At 37.8% G+C, this 14,285-nt stretch overlaps 1 protein-coding gene across 4 annotated transcripts; it reads right to left on the bottom strand.

Annotated features, from left to right (window-relative positions):
• Positions 1 to 4,820: 4,820 nt before the first annotated feature.
• Positions 4,821 to 13,906, bottom strand: tmem208 (transmembrane protein 208). Of its 4 annotated transcripts, XM_042411290.1 has the most exons (8): positions 13,131 to 13,258; positions 12,994 to 12,995; positions 12,404 to 12,502; positions 8,633 to 8,728; positions 8,245 to 8,304; positions 7,998 to 8,134; positions 5,674 to 5,758; positions 4,821 to 5,559 (listed from the first exon to the last, which is right to left on the bottom strand). In XM_042411290.1, the coding sequence occupies exons 3-8, from the start codon at positions 12,407 to 12,409 to the stop codon at positions 5,422 to 5,424; spliced, it is 522 nt and encodes a 173-aa protein (XP_042267224.1). In that variant the 5' UTR covers positions 12,410 to 12,502; positions 12,994 to 12,995; positions 13,131 to 13,258; the 3' UTR covers positions 4,821 to 5,421. The 4 variants fall into 4 exon arrangements, with proteins under 4 accessions (XP_042267224.1, XP_042267365.1, XP_042267146.1 ...); XM_042411431.1 differs by lacking the exons at positions 12,994 to 12,995; positions 13,131 to 13,258 and adding an exon at positions 13,888 to 13,906; XM_042411212.1 differs by lacking the exon at positions 12,994 to 12,995 and having other exon boundaries at positions 13,127 to 13,258.
• Positions 13,907 to 14,285: the final 379 nt, after the last annotated feature.

Genomic DNA, 14,285 nt, shown 5'->3' with positions numbered 1-14,285 from the left:
GTGCTGCTCTAATTTTGGTTACTTTGTTTATAACCCTATAATAGAGACAGTATAGGACCACAGGGCTGGAATGAAGGAGGGCAGGACACAGCCAAAGTAAAAGCAGTCATTTTGAAAGAGCTTGTGGGGTTATTGGTGTTTTAGGAAAAGTATAAGGCTAGGTAAAATTAGCTGTTTGAATTCCTGTATGTATTGGATTAAAGCAAACTGTATAGTTGCTGTACTGTTTTGTATTTTCCTTTTAACAGGATTCACACCATCACAGTGATTCCTCTTCAAACCTGAAGACTGCAGGTTGTAGCTTGTTGAGTTGGGAAAGCAGGGATGCAACGAAATGAGAAATCTGTAATTATATTGAAAGCACGATCAGCCCACTCACTCTCTTTGGAGTCTGAACATAATCAGTGAATACACTTTGTCAACACTTGGACTGATGGTATGGAATCACTTAGTAGACTTCGTAATAAACACGAGGACAAGGCTCATCTCAAAGGATGAAGTCAGATGTGTTGAATATAGCTGTGCACCATCTCTTCAATATCTGAGGATTAAACTGTCGTCTACGCATTGATTTGTCACCTCTGATATTAAATCTCTCATATCAAATATGTCAACAGTTTCGAGAGCCACTGAAAAAAAAAGACAGAAGCGGAGATAATGATGTTTGAAGTGCTGCAGTTCTGTGTAACATTAATGTGATGATGGCTGCACACTTGATTCAAACTCATATTTATAACAGAACAATAAAAAGGATCTGCGAGCTGTCTCGCTAAAGACTGAAGCTGCCACATCATCTATGTGGCTGCAGCGCTCATGTCTTTAGGGAAATTGAAAAACATTAAAAAAGCTGTTTTTTTATGTTGACTCAAAATCAAGGCACATCCAGTGGTGAACGAAGTGCTCAGATCTTTTACTTAAATCAAAGTAGTAATACCACTAGGGAAAAATACTCCATTATAAGTAAAAACCCTGCATTCAAAATCTGACTAAAGTAAAAGTACATATGTTTCAGCAGTGAAATGGAGTTAAAATATCAAAAGTTGAAGCACTCATAATGCAAAATGCCTCCTTTTAGAGTGTTATATTTATCAGATTATTGGAAATATTGATACTGATTTACATGTAAGCAGTATTTTAATGTTGTCAAGGTGGAGCTCATTTTTAACAGCTTATTCTGTTGGGTAGTCTAAGCTTTACATGCAAAATATTGATCTGACAAGTAGCTAGTTAACTATAGCTGTGAAATAAATGTAGTGTAGTAAAAAGAACAAAATATATCCCTCTGATATGTTGTGGAGTAGAAGTTTAAAGTAGTGCAAAATGGAAATACTCAAGTAAAGTACCTCAAAATTGTACTTAAGCAAATGTACTTAGTCACTTTCCACAACTGACCATGAACCTTCAAGTTTGATGACTTTTATGTTTTCAGATAAATTAAAGGAACATATGATTCACGATCAAACAGCAGCTGGACAAAAAAAAATCTCAACACAAAGTTCACCTTATTTGTTGTTTTGGGAGGCCAACTAAGATGGTCCTTGTGTTGAGAATTTTTTTTTTGTGAACATCATGTGATTATTTATGGCTCGAGAAAACCCTCTCATATACCTACACTGCATTATAATCAGCAGTAATGTTAAGCATACATGATTTGACAGTGTTTGTATGTTCTAGCTCAGAGATTTGAACATTTTGAGTTGCAGAAGGACTTGCTGAGAATCAGGAAGTACAACATGTGTACAAAGTGTAAAAAGGAAGAGAAAATCTGTAAGTTTAAGAAGTGAGAGAGAGAGGAGACTCTCTCCCTATCAATTAAGGTTTAGATCTCAAAAACTATAAGTCCTATGGGAAATATATTTACATTTCGAGACAGAGGAGGCCTGTGGCAACATTTTAAGGTATGATATGTGCTTGGACAGTTGAAGTGAGACGTGTTTAGAATTTTTTTACTGGTCTAAAAAAGTCTCCGCTCTACACTGTGCCTGATCAAATGACACACTGAAGACCTGAAAACTGCTGTAACTCACTTTAGACATAAATTTCTCCAAAAGTACAAAAGGTATCACAACACAGAATACTTGTGATTAAATGTTGAGTAATGTAGTGGTTATAGTTGGCATTTGTCAAGCATCTCCATGTAGGTCTATCTGCGGACTCGCACTATCTATACGACACACCCACTTGGTTAGGTTTAGGCATGAACAGTGAGATGGTTGGGGTTAGGATTAGGGGTCAGGGGGATGTGTCGTGTAGTAAAGTGGGTATGTCATGTAGGTCTGCAAGACTGCAGACAGACCCTTCTCAGCATCTCACATGGCGACTCAGCGACAGCTGTTGAAATCTGCCACGGGCAACTTTTTCACATTTTACTGACGAAAGCGTAGTCAGTGCCAGCTAAACAAGCTGCTGCTTGAATGTTGACATTGATCTTGGCTCATAATACTGAGGAAAATTAAAGATTCCATAACATTCAGCGACACAGCCTATAAAATCCAGATGTTAAAAAGGACTACTGGAGGAACTGAGGCAATGTGCCTGTTAACAGCAAATTGATCAGAAGAAGCAGCGGGAGGATGCATACTAATATGAGTAGAGGCAGTTTGTTCTGTTCTGTGGACTTTTCAAGCTGAAGGGCTCTTATCTGGAGGTGTGTGAGATCAACCTCATGGGTTTTGGTTTCCAGATCCACCTCCTTAAGGCAGAGAGCCAGTTTCAGATCCTCAGTATCTACCCCGGCCTATATTAGACTTATTGGATTTATGCTCAGAGCCTGCGTGGCAGTGGCAGCCTCCTTCAACCTCCAAACCCTCAGGTGCACCACCTGTCTGTGGCCTCAGTTAAGTTACCAGCCCCTTCTTCACCAACTTCCCTGACAAAATAATATAGTCTTTTTATATATTAGTAATAAAGTCAACTGTCTAAAACATTGAAACCAATGGATCCACAGAGAATCTATTTCAATACATTTTAATTCAATTTCCAGATGTGATGTGAAGTATGAGCCGAAGTTAACTGGAAAACTAACATGAGACAAGATGTGTGTGTGTGTGTGTGTGTGTGTGTGTGTGTGTGTGTGTGTGTGTGTGTGTGTGTCATTTAGAAAATCTAGCCTTTTCTAAAGCCCCCTGGTTTGCTCCTCTTACTTCACTGGGACTCATTTTCAAAGATTAGCAATTTAAAAGTAAAGTCAGTTTTATTTATATAGTGTCAAATCACAAGAGAAGATGAAATTTTTCAAAATGTCAACCCCACAGATAATCTGAGTATTAATATGATGTGTAGAAGAGGTATTCAGTCTCTATGAAGCAGTTAACACTGACAATACACAACATAATGTAGAGTAAAGCTCATGTTTGTATGAAGTATTTGTCTGTACTCATAAAGCGGAGAGGTGTAATCAGTGAAGTGGACGCACCTGTGTGGGTCTATTGTGCTTCATGTAAAGTTTGCAGGAGACAGAGAAGAGGAGACACAGCGAATATCTAAAGATTATTAGATCTACAACGAGGACTGTTGCTTGTTTCCTGCTGTAACTGTAACTTTAATCAATAACAATGTGTGTGTGTGTGTGTGTGTGTGTGAGAGAGAGAGAGAGAGAGAGAGAGAGAGAGAGAGAGAGAGAGAGAGAGAGAGAGAGAGTGAGTGATGAGCCCCTGTAGAAGAGGACATTATGGCTGACATGATCTCAAAAACTATAAAACTATAACTCCTAGGGGAAATGTACTTACATTTTTAGGGAGAGAAGGCTTGTGGAAACATTGTAAAGTATGATATGTGCTTGGAGAGTTAAAACTGTGGGAGTAAGACATATTTAGAGGTTGTTTTTTTTCTAGTTAAAAAAAAAAATCTTTGCTCTCCCCTCTGCCTGACACACTGGCAAGCGCTGAAAACAGTTGTAAAAGCCCTCACTTTAGACTTAAATTGCTCCAAAAAGTACAAAAGGTATCACAACACAGAATACAACTTAGAAAATTCAAAGTTTTATGGATGTTTTAAAGTTTGAATGGGGTCTGTAGGATAAGGGACGTTCGAGCAGTTGAGTGTCAACGTTACAAAGGTTTGACCTCAGTTGGATCATTCCTTCCATAGATTGCCATTATAGAATCTGATGTTTAAAAATTCATATAAAATCACTGGAATATGCTAGAAAACAAAAAAAAAGTAATACCATACATCTGCTGAATGAGCTGCAGTTTGACATTTTAATGTTTTTTTTCTAGCACAATCACACAATTAAGACTGAATGCAGAGCAACTTAAATGAACTGAAAATCTTTCTACAGGGTCCGACTCAACTTTGGACTCAGCGAGGTGAATCGTCACAGCCGATACAGTACAGCACAGACTTAAGAGGTTAAAATCCCCCATTAACTCTAAGAATTACATCATTGGCCTTGACGTTGGACGCAACCAGTTGAAAAACAATCATTTCTTATGCTGAAATGATTTTATTCGAGGTCCCTTCCTGACATGTTTTAAGATATATCAGAATACTCTGCTTGCTCTCAATAAGTTTGTGTCTAACATGGTTTTTCCACAAAAAAAAATTCAATTAACCTACGAATATGCAAGTGTCAAACTCAAAGAACATCGTTCTACACAGTGAAGCTCAAACATCAAGGTGAAGTAACATTAAGAAAAACAAATCAGTGACTGAAGAGGGGACGTTAAGGCACTATAAGCAAGATTTAGTCGCCTGGTGAAAAGTGTAAAAAATTGCTTTTCAGACAACGGAGAGCAGTGAGCTTTGACTTTTCCAAACAACCATATCAAGCCTTTCTGACAATTAAAAAAAAAAAAAACACTTTTCTTGAAACATACGATCGACTCCACACGCTGGAGAAAGTTTTTTTTATTGCAAAAATGTCTCCATCTTCCTATTAAAACTTGATTTCTATCCAGTTGATTTTATAAGACTTTATAGCTCACAAACAAAATATCTCAGCTCTGTAATGAAGGCTCACTGATGAATTATGTTACATTTTTCAAAAATAACACAAAATAAAAAATAAAAACATGCCATGATAAAAGAGGCCCTGGCAGAATTAATTCAGTCTTGACTCATTTTCATCAGTGTATTTGGGGGGGGGCTGATGTGTTTGGGGACTTGATGGAAATCCGCAGGGGGAAGTGTGACGGCATTGTGCAATAGCAAAACTCTAATATCTCTGCATGAGGACAAATGATATTTGGACCGTGACATTATCTAAATAGGGAACATTTCATTTCATAATTTGGGGAGAAAATTGGATTACAGGAGAAAACAGAAAGAAAACAAACATGGAAAACAAGATTCCACATTATCAGATTTGGGTTGAGTTTAACTTAATAACAAAATTTCTTCCTGAATAACTTAGGAGTTCCATGCCATCTGTATATTAGATTCTGTGTACAAAAATACTGCTCCGTCTGCTCTGCAGCATCAGAATCTCTTCATCTGTCTGCGCTCTTGTCTTCTCTGCTTCTTCTCATTCACTTCCTCTGGTGCTGAGGGGCTTTCTGCTGTAAACCAAGGGCCTAGAAAGTTCACCCACAGCAGGTGCAGGGCACGGGCCGGAGCCTGACACAAACACACACACACACAGACACAAGGCAGGATTTAATTATTAACAGCTATGTAACAGGACTCATGACGGTAAACTGGAGACAGAACATATTCTACTAAAGTTCTTACCAGCAGCCAAAGATACCAGAAATAAGAAGAGATTGTGCTGAGAACTTGTACTATGGCTGTGAGCAGGATGACGTCCTTCAGGTGCCTGAAACAAAAAAGAAACTGATAATAAATTGTCACTGAAAAAAAACAAAAACAAAGCGTTTGTGTACATGGAGGAAAACCTTTGTGCTCCTCTGCATCAGTGTAGGTTTAGTTTCAGAGGTGGGACATCATAATGATCTATAGGACAAAAATAAATAAATACTATGTTGTTTAACATTGTTAAAGATCCCCTTCAGGCATGTTTTAGGACATGTAAAATACTCTGCTTTGAATAATAATAATTTGTGTCTGATATGGTTGTTAGAATTGTTAGAAATTCTTAAAATTAAAATCTCCTCCTTGTGTCTCATTGATAGATCCAGAATCTGTGAATATGCAAATTATATTCATTTCAAAAGTGTAACAGCTGGGCACAAGATGTCTCCTGATTCACTGTGAAAGTGCACTGCAGGCTTCAAGTTTCCACATCACAAGTTGTATTCAGGACGCTGAGCCGGATTATCCATATTTCATATGTCCATATATATCGGGAACACCAGTCAATTTGCCGCGCGATGTGAAAAAAATGAAAAGCGTCAATAGTTTTTGTGATCAGAAAAGGCAGATACAACATTTATAAAGCATTTAGATTTAGATTTTATTTATCGTTATTCTTATTAATAAGAATATGAATAATAAGAATAAGAAGACAGTTGAGAAGTAGCTGCTGCTGTGCGTCTTTCAGCACCACAGAGGCATGGAGAGAGAGAGAGAGAGAGAGAGAGAGACGCTGTTTATTTCAGTAATAATAGTAGTAACTACACTTTATTGCTGATAGAAAATATGTTTTAAGACCATTTTACTAATCCATCCTCCTGTGTGGCATAAGTAGACCTGCACCTTTGTATATCTGAGTTTTACGGTTCATACATGAGTCAACTATTTTATTTTCTGTTTTACAAAGGTGAGAAGGAAAATCAAGTCCGTTATACATGTTGTACCCGCTGTTTCTGACCAGGAAAACGAAAAATGCCTTTTCGTTTGTGGATTTTGAAATGAAAATCAAATTAAACTATTCTTTTTTTTCCATTCCTATAATTTTTGTTTCTGAAAAAAACAACAGAACAACAAAACAACCATAATTTCTAACAGCCTACACACTGCAGTACATTGTCTCAGTATGCTTCTCCTTCACATCACCTCACTGGTGCTCTGTGATCATTCAGCTGTTGAAATGGTTTCTTGCAACAGTCATTATTGTACTTGCCTTATTTGGTATATGTGGGTGTAATATGGTGTTGTGTGCGTAAAATGTGCAGTGTAATGTTTTCTCAGACATAATCTGTAATGGTTTTGCATGTAGGCTCATGTCTATCTGTGCTGTCAGGTTTTTTGGTTGTGTACTTCAGCAATAAGTTCATGTAAATCTATGATCTTTATACACATAGTAAATTTCACTTTTTTACATGTAAAGTGGGAAGAGGGGGGTTCTTCAAGTGTGGTCACCCTCAGTCACCGCACTGTGTTAATCCGGGCCTGACGGGACCACAACAAACTCATGCTCGTAAGTACACGTGTTAAACTGAAATTTACGGTGTGCAAAAAGAAACTTTCCCCGTTCAGCAGATGAATGTGAAAACAGCCCTCTAGTGTCAAACTCTGCACATACATCATTCTGCACAGTGAAGCTCAAGCATCCAACTGAAGTAACATTAAGCAAAATGCAGTTTTGAGTTCAGGGGGACTTTAACATCGGCCCTTCTAAAATTAAAAATAGAAATTCAGTGATTTTTCCCCAATGAACAGCCTCAACAAGCTCCACCAGGGCAGACGTTCTGTAGACTTTCTACCTGGGACAAAACACCAAAAACAGCCCCATAAAGCTTGTATTACTGCTGCACACAAAGCTTAATATTGCTGTAAGTGAACAATAACATTTGAAGGAAACTTGGTGCATCAAGATTTTATCAACGAAGCACTTCACAAATCTAGATTGAGAGTTAAACAGAGGACACATTTTAGAGACATTTTAGCACTCAAACACTTGTAAAACTGAAGTCCACCTGGCCTTCTGACTCTTCTACACCTGATGTTAACATCTGCATTATGTCTACTTTACACTTAAAATCACTTTTACAAAGTATCTGCTGTATACACCCTGAAAATTTATTTCTCTTTCCCACACAATCCACATGTACAGTGAGCTCTTTGCCTCACTTGTTCAGCATTCAGAAGCATCCTGATAATCTAATTTTTGACACTTTCTGAGCATCAATCATCTTCTCTCTTTGGTTACTTACTCTGCCATTCCCTGCTCCATGTTTAAGTCTATTCCTCCGTCCAGTAGACTTCCATCCTCAGCAAACACTGGCTTGGCCATAGCAGACATGGAGCGGTAACTCCCGACATACACTGCTAGTGCAAACACGAGAAGCAGCTACGAGAGGAGGAAAGAAAGACAATGAAACAGATTATAAATTACGACCTTTAAGGAGGATTTGTGAATATTTTAAATAACTATGTTGTCGCTTGTTTAAATACACTCACCCATGTCCAAAATGTAGACGAACTGTAGAAAACCAATAGATTTACAGCAGTATATATTGCCTGTGGAAGAAGAGCAGTGTATTTGACAAAAGTCTCAGTGAGTCATTTTTATGACTTCATGCATTGCCCTTTTTGCTTTTTGTGAAACAGCTAAAACAAGATATAAAAATGTGGAGTTTGAAGTTCGTCTTTTGTTACACAGTGAAATAAAACAGGCAATGTCATGATGGATTGTAGTTACACAATTTTATGTGCAAGCCTCGATCCAATGAGAAGGATGACTATAAATGCCACATCACTCATTCGAAGACTGCAGTGTTCATCTCGCTGACATTTAAACATGTTTTTTTTGACTGACGCAACCCAAAATTAGGGTCGAGGTTCTTACGTTAGCTCCAAGGATGACTCTTGTGTAGAACTTCAGAGTCGCCTCGTTCTCCTCAAAGATCTGCTTCTTTCCCTTTGTGCCAACTTTCCCTTTGGGCTGCAAGAAGGAAAACAATAGAAAGTGCTTTTAGCAATCAAATATGCATCTTGAGCCTAAGTGCAGGTTTTTTTTATGGTTACTGGGCAGACCAAACCAGCTTACAGTTTAACCTTAAACAAAAGCACCAAAAGTACAAACACATTTTCTGCTTTGCACTGTTTGTTTGCAATTCTGCAACACAATTCTTGCAAAACACTAAACACTGTTGCTTACATTTGACACGTTGTTCAAGAATGAAATCTCTTGCAATAATTGTGAAAACACTTTTATTCAAAATGGAAAACGCAGCTGAAATTGGCAACACACACACACACACACACACACACACACACAAAAACACTTGTACACTAATTGAACACCAATCAGTTTGAGCCTTTGCTCTACGAATAGACCTCAGGTAAGCCTTGGGTCACCTCTTTTGTGAGAACTTTGCATACAAGGAGGCAGTGAGAGCGAGAGGAAGAGGTAGAGGAAAAGAGAGCAGTAGGAGGAGGATGAGGACAGGAACAAAGAACGGGACCAGGCAGCAGACGGAGACATATTTCCGACGACATTAGGGCCACTTTGGCGGACCGTGGCCTGACGATGAGGGGGGCCGGGCAGAGAGTCAAGCCCAACCTGAGTTGCTGCGCAGTTGCATCCATCATACGGACATTTAGACTGGAGGACAGGTATGTCTTCAACTTACTAGACTGTACCTATGTAATTGTTGCACATCATTCTGCATCACAGTACAGTGGAATATTAGGTCTGTGCTCATCAGTGAAAAAGTGCGGGGGCTCCTGCCTCGCCTGTAGCTTGTAGTTTTGACTAAATATATCCTTGTGTGAAAATGTAGACACTGTAGTCAAGTGCAGTGCATGCATTTTCTGTTACAGAGAGTCCTGGACTTTGATGCTGCTGAACAGCCTCATGAGTTCATTTTCATTGATGAAGCTGGATTTAATCTCGCTAAAACCAGGCATCAGGCTGAAATGTTACAGCACAAAGAGCCATTGTGAATGTCCCTGGGCAGTGCGGGGTAAATATCACCTTGTGTGCCGCCATAAGTCTGCAAGGAGTTCTCCATCACCAGGCCACCCCCCTAGGTCCCGACAATACTGCACACATAATCACATTTCTGGATGCGCTACATAATGCAGTTGTCAAGGACGGACCAGAGCAGCCCAGGTTTGTTGTCATCTGGGGTAATGTTATTTTCCATCGGGCTGCTCTGGTCTGCGACTGGTTCACCAACCACAATAACATCACAGTTGCATACTTGCCCCCTTATTCCCCATTTCTCAATCCGATTGAGGAATTCTCTTCGGCTTGGCGTTGGATAGTGTATGACCGCCAACCACATGCCCGCCTGCCTCTTCTGCAAGCAGTGGAAGAGGCATGGGAAGCCGTTGAGGTAGGTCGGTCCAGGGTTGGAAACGGCACACAAGGCAATATTTTTCCCATTGCCTAATCAGGAATTACATTGTTTAAGATGCAGATGAGATGATGGGAACAGACTCTAACAGAAGGTGGGATCCATAAACCATCCATCCCTTACAATCCCTTACAATGTTATTTTTTTGTTTACTATTGCATCGTAATTGTACTGTAATTATTTTTATTTCTGTGAGTTTATAGAACATATTGCAGTGATTACTGTACTGTAATTCTACTTTTCTTTGTTTTTTTGTTGTTGTTGTGAAACCAGTAATGGCAAAGAATAAGCCGTATTTTCCGAAGTCTTTCTATTTTTGTGTTCATTGAAATGTAAGTAGATGTATTTTACTGGAACAATGCCATTTTGCAAAAGGATTGTTAGGTTTTAATTACAGTTGAATTTTGACAAAGAAGTGAGATGTTTATCTCCAAGTGTTATTTGGCGCTTGTGTAGAGTTTTGACACAATGACCCAAATTCCACAACAAGTGTGTAAGCAATTGTACAAAAACTGTAATATCTGCTTCATTCAGTTTCAACTTCAGATTTTTCCTCTTTAACAATATTTCAGATGTTGATCTCACTTGAACTGCAAACCTGATGATTTGTGAACTTTATACATCTTCATATCTTATGATAGAAATACAACCTGGATGATGATTCAGTCATTCACATGACAAAATGAATCATGAATGTACCTTTGAACTTCGGCTCTTCCCTGTTGACAATTAAATATCATAAGAAAGCAAACAAGGAAGTTTTTTTAAAGAGTCTGTTTAAATCATGTGTTTTAAGCATGTGATGGTTCCTTAAATGTGCAGATTTACAGCTTTTCCTTGTTGTTACATTATTATAAACCGATTGTTTGTTTGTGTATCTGTTGGTTGGACAAACAACACATTTAAGTTAATTTACTAACTGTAAACCTTTATTTATCTTCCAATAAGCTCTAGATTGACAGTGATCGACATTTTTCACCATTTCTGACATTTTATGGCTCAAACAACTAATTGATTAATCAAGAAAATAACTGACAGATTAATCCATAATGAAAATAATCGTCAGCTGAAGCCCTACAACTTTTGTTGTAGATCTGTCTTAATGATGTAATTTTGCTCTGTGCTGTTTGTTTATTTTGTTGATTGTTCATGTGTGCACCACCCTGTTTTAGGTTGTATATAGTTATAATCAAGGCGTAATGTTTAACTAAGTTATTATTCTAAGAAAAACAACTTGTGAGTAGGAATTTCACAAGATTACATGGGAGGCTGCATAACACGACATCTAAATGTTTATGCTGCTCTCTTGGTCAGGTCTCTCCAGGAAAAGAGATTTTAATCTCAATGAGACTTTATCTGATAAATAAAGGATATATAAATATGAACGGATTCATAACCAACGGGGATTAAAGGGCAGCTTCACAATTTTTCAAGTCTGTCTTGAAACAATAGTCAGGTGCCCAAATGAACATTGAAATTTTTTAATTGCCATAAACATCCCTCCTGTTCATACTGACCATTAGAAGATCCCTTCATAATGCACTTACAATGTAAGTGATGGGGAGCAAGATCCACAGTCCTCTTTCAGTGCAAAAATGTATTTAAAAGTTTATCTAAAACTAATATGAAGCTTCAGCCGTTGAAATTAGTGAAATCAAGTCAATATCATTCTACACTACAGCCTTTTTCGTGCCAAAGTCCCTCTTTTTGTAACTATACTTCCACCGCAGCTCAACAGGGAAACACAAAGAGGGAATTTGATGCTAAAAAGACTGTAAATGTGGCAGATATCCACTTAATATGACTAACTCAGACTGCTGAGGCTTCATTTAAGCTTCAGATAAACACAGAGGACACACTGTGGACTTTGGCCCCCATCACTAAGACTGGAAGCACGTTTGAAGGGGATCTGTTAATAGCCAGTATGAAGAGGAGGAATGATTACAGCGAGGAAAAGCTCTTTCAATGTTCATGTGAGCACCTGACTGTTAGCTGTTGTCATATGGGCCCTTTTAACTGATTACAACTATGATTCAGCTTTGTGAAATAATCTTTGTATGGAAGAAAAACTGGCATAAATCTGTTTTTTCGCTAAACAGACCAAATTTGCGTTTCCTCTCGCTGCAGTTGCGTAACTGTTCAAGACAGCATCATTGGAAGCTACAGTAAATATTAAGATGACTGTAGAAATGAATGAGTGAGCAGCTGAGTGACTGTCAGATATTGTTATGACTGCATGTGTCTGAGTCTCTCACCGCCATTCGCTCTCAGACCCGGTGTTGCTGCTCGCTTCCTCTGCGTCTTCTTTGACATGGACCTCTGACCCACTGCCGCTGGTCTCCGTTATTATTTTACTGCATCAAAAAAAGAAATTGACAGTAGTCACTGCTGCTGAATTTCTTGTAACACATCAGCATTTGAGGCTTCTCGGGGTCAATACATCCGGCGCATGAAAATGCCGTCATCAAGTCGTGTTACTGACACTCGAAATTTGGTGACAAGGTGCCATCTGCTGGTCATATTTAAAAAGTCAAGTGGCAGCAGAAAAGATAATAAAATGTACCTGTGATTACCTATGATAATGTAATTATAATATTAATTAATATGTGCAGGTGGGTTTCAAAATCTTCTGTTATTATTTAAATGGTGAGTTCACCCAAATGACAAAAAAACAAAAACAAAAATAAAAAACACAACACATCATATCTGTAATATATCTAACGTTAGTCATGTAGATACTTTTGGTTTTATTAATGTACTTAGTTACTTTCCACCACTGCTAGAGTCAAGAGTTCAAAGTAAAAATAGTAAAATACACTTAGCATAGCTAGCTAGCGTTACTTACAACTCTACTTAGAATTAGCAACAGATTATCTAGACAGTTAGCTAATGGCTACCTTAGTTGGCTTTAAACTCATCTAAACTACGAATTACGTATCAACATTCACAAAACAGCTAATATATAGTAAAAAGATTACCAACAAAAAAATGCTCCAACAAGGACGTTTGGGGAGTAGATAAAAGATGCTTGTCGATATTTGTTTTGTCACAGATTTGACAAAAGTCTGTTAAACTACAACTGTCGCGGTTGCTATAGAACAGAATGTTCAACAGTTCACTCGAAGGGATTTTTCTCACCATGGCAACCGAAAGTTGTTCTTGTTAATGGCTTGTTAATAAATGATCAATAAAGCATTAGATAATTTAATAATAACTATTTGTTACAACTATTAAAACATTTATAAAGTCCTCCTCATCAGACAGTAGAACCAAAAATGAAGGCACATCTTTACTAACTTGGGTTTATTTGCCACTTGACTATAATTTGCGCTTGCAAAAATAATTTTTCCATCAAAGGAAAATAATTAAATATGCATTACATGTTAATGCAATATATTGTGTGTCAGTTTGTAATGTCTCAAGGAAGGGTTTGTGGAGTCAAAGTTAAGTATGTTAAAGTAAACACATGTAACTCATAGGCCTACATGTTACAGCCATATCCGCCCCTACAGGAAAAAAAAAAAAAAAAAAAAATTGGCCCCCTGATGAAAGTTTTGACTTTCATAGTTTACATTAAAAATTTTACATTTTTTTTCAGAAATCTACTGTAGATTACACAATCAACACAAGGCTGCTGCAAATCTCAATTATTGCAATATAACCTTACAATACTATTAATACTACTAATGCTGCTCTCACACGAGGAAGTTTAATGTGTGAATTATAACACTTTACTTACCCAACTTTAGCCTGTGTGACACTAACAGAGTTGTTCTTCACAAAAACACATGGGCTGCAGTCGAACAGAAATGGTGTGTTGATGCCATTTTGTTCAGATGCAATCCTTAACATCGATTTTATTCTTAAATGATTTAAAAGAAATAAACAAAACACACAGGCTGCGTTTACACTTCACTGGCTAATGCCCCCCAAATGAAAATCCTAAAAAAAAAAAAAAAGTGGCCCATAGTTGAACCTGCTTGTTGACACCTGCTGTACGAAATGCTGTATATAAAACTAGTTTTATTATATTATATAGTAAAATCTGGCGGCACAGCAGTCCAGACAAACTGTTCCTGAGGACGGAGCTATTGCAGTGATTATTATCAAGGGTATGAAAAAAGGAAATAATGAAAT

The sequence above is a fragment of the Thunnus maccoyii genome, chromosome 1 (genome assembly GCF_910596095.1).
Source record: "Thunnus maccoyii chromosome 1, fThuMac1.1, whole genome shotgun sequence".
NCBI classification, from domain to species: domain Eukaryota; kingdom Metazoa; phylum Chordata; class Actinopteri; order Scombriformes; family Scombridae; genus Thunnus; species Thunnus maccoyii.
This window is presented reverse-complemented; position numbering and strand designations above follow the sequence as displayed.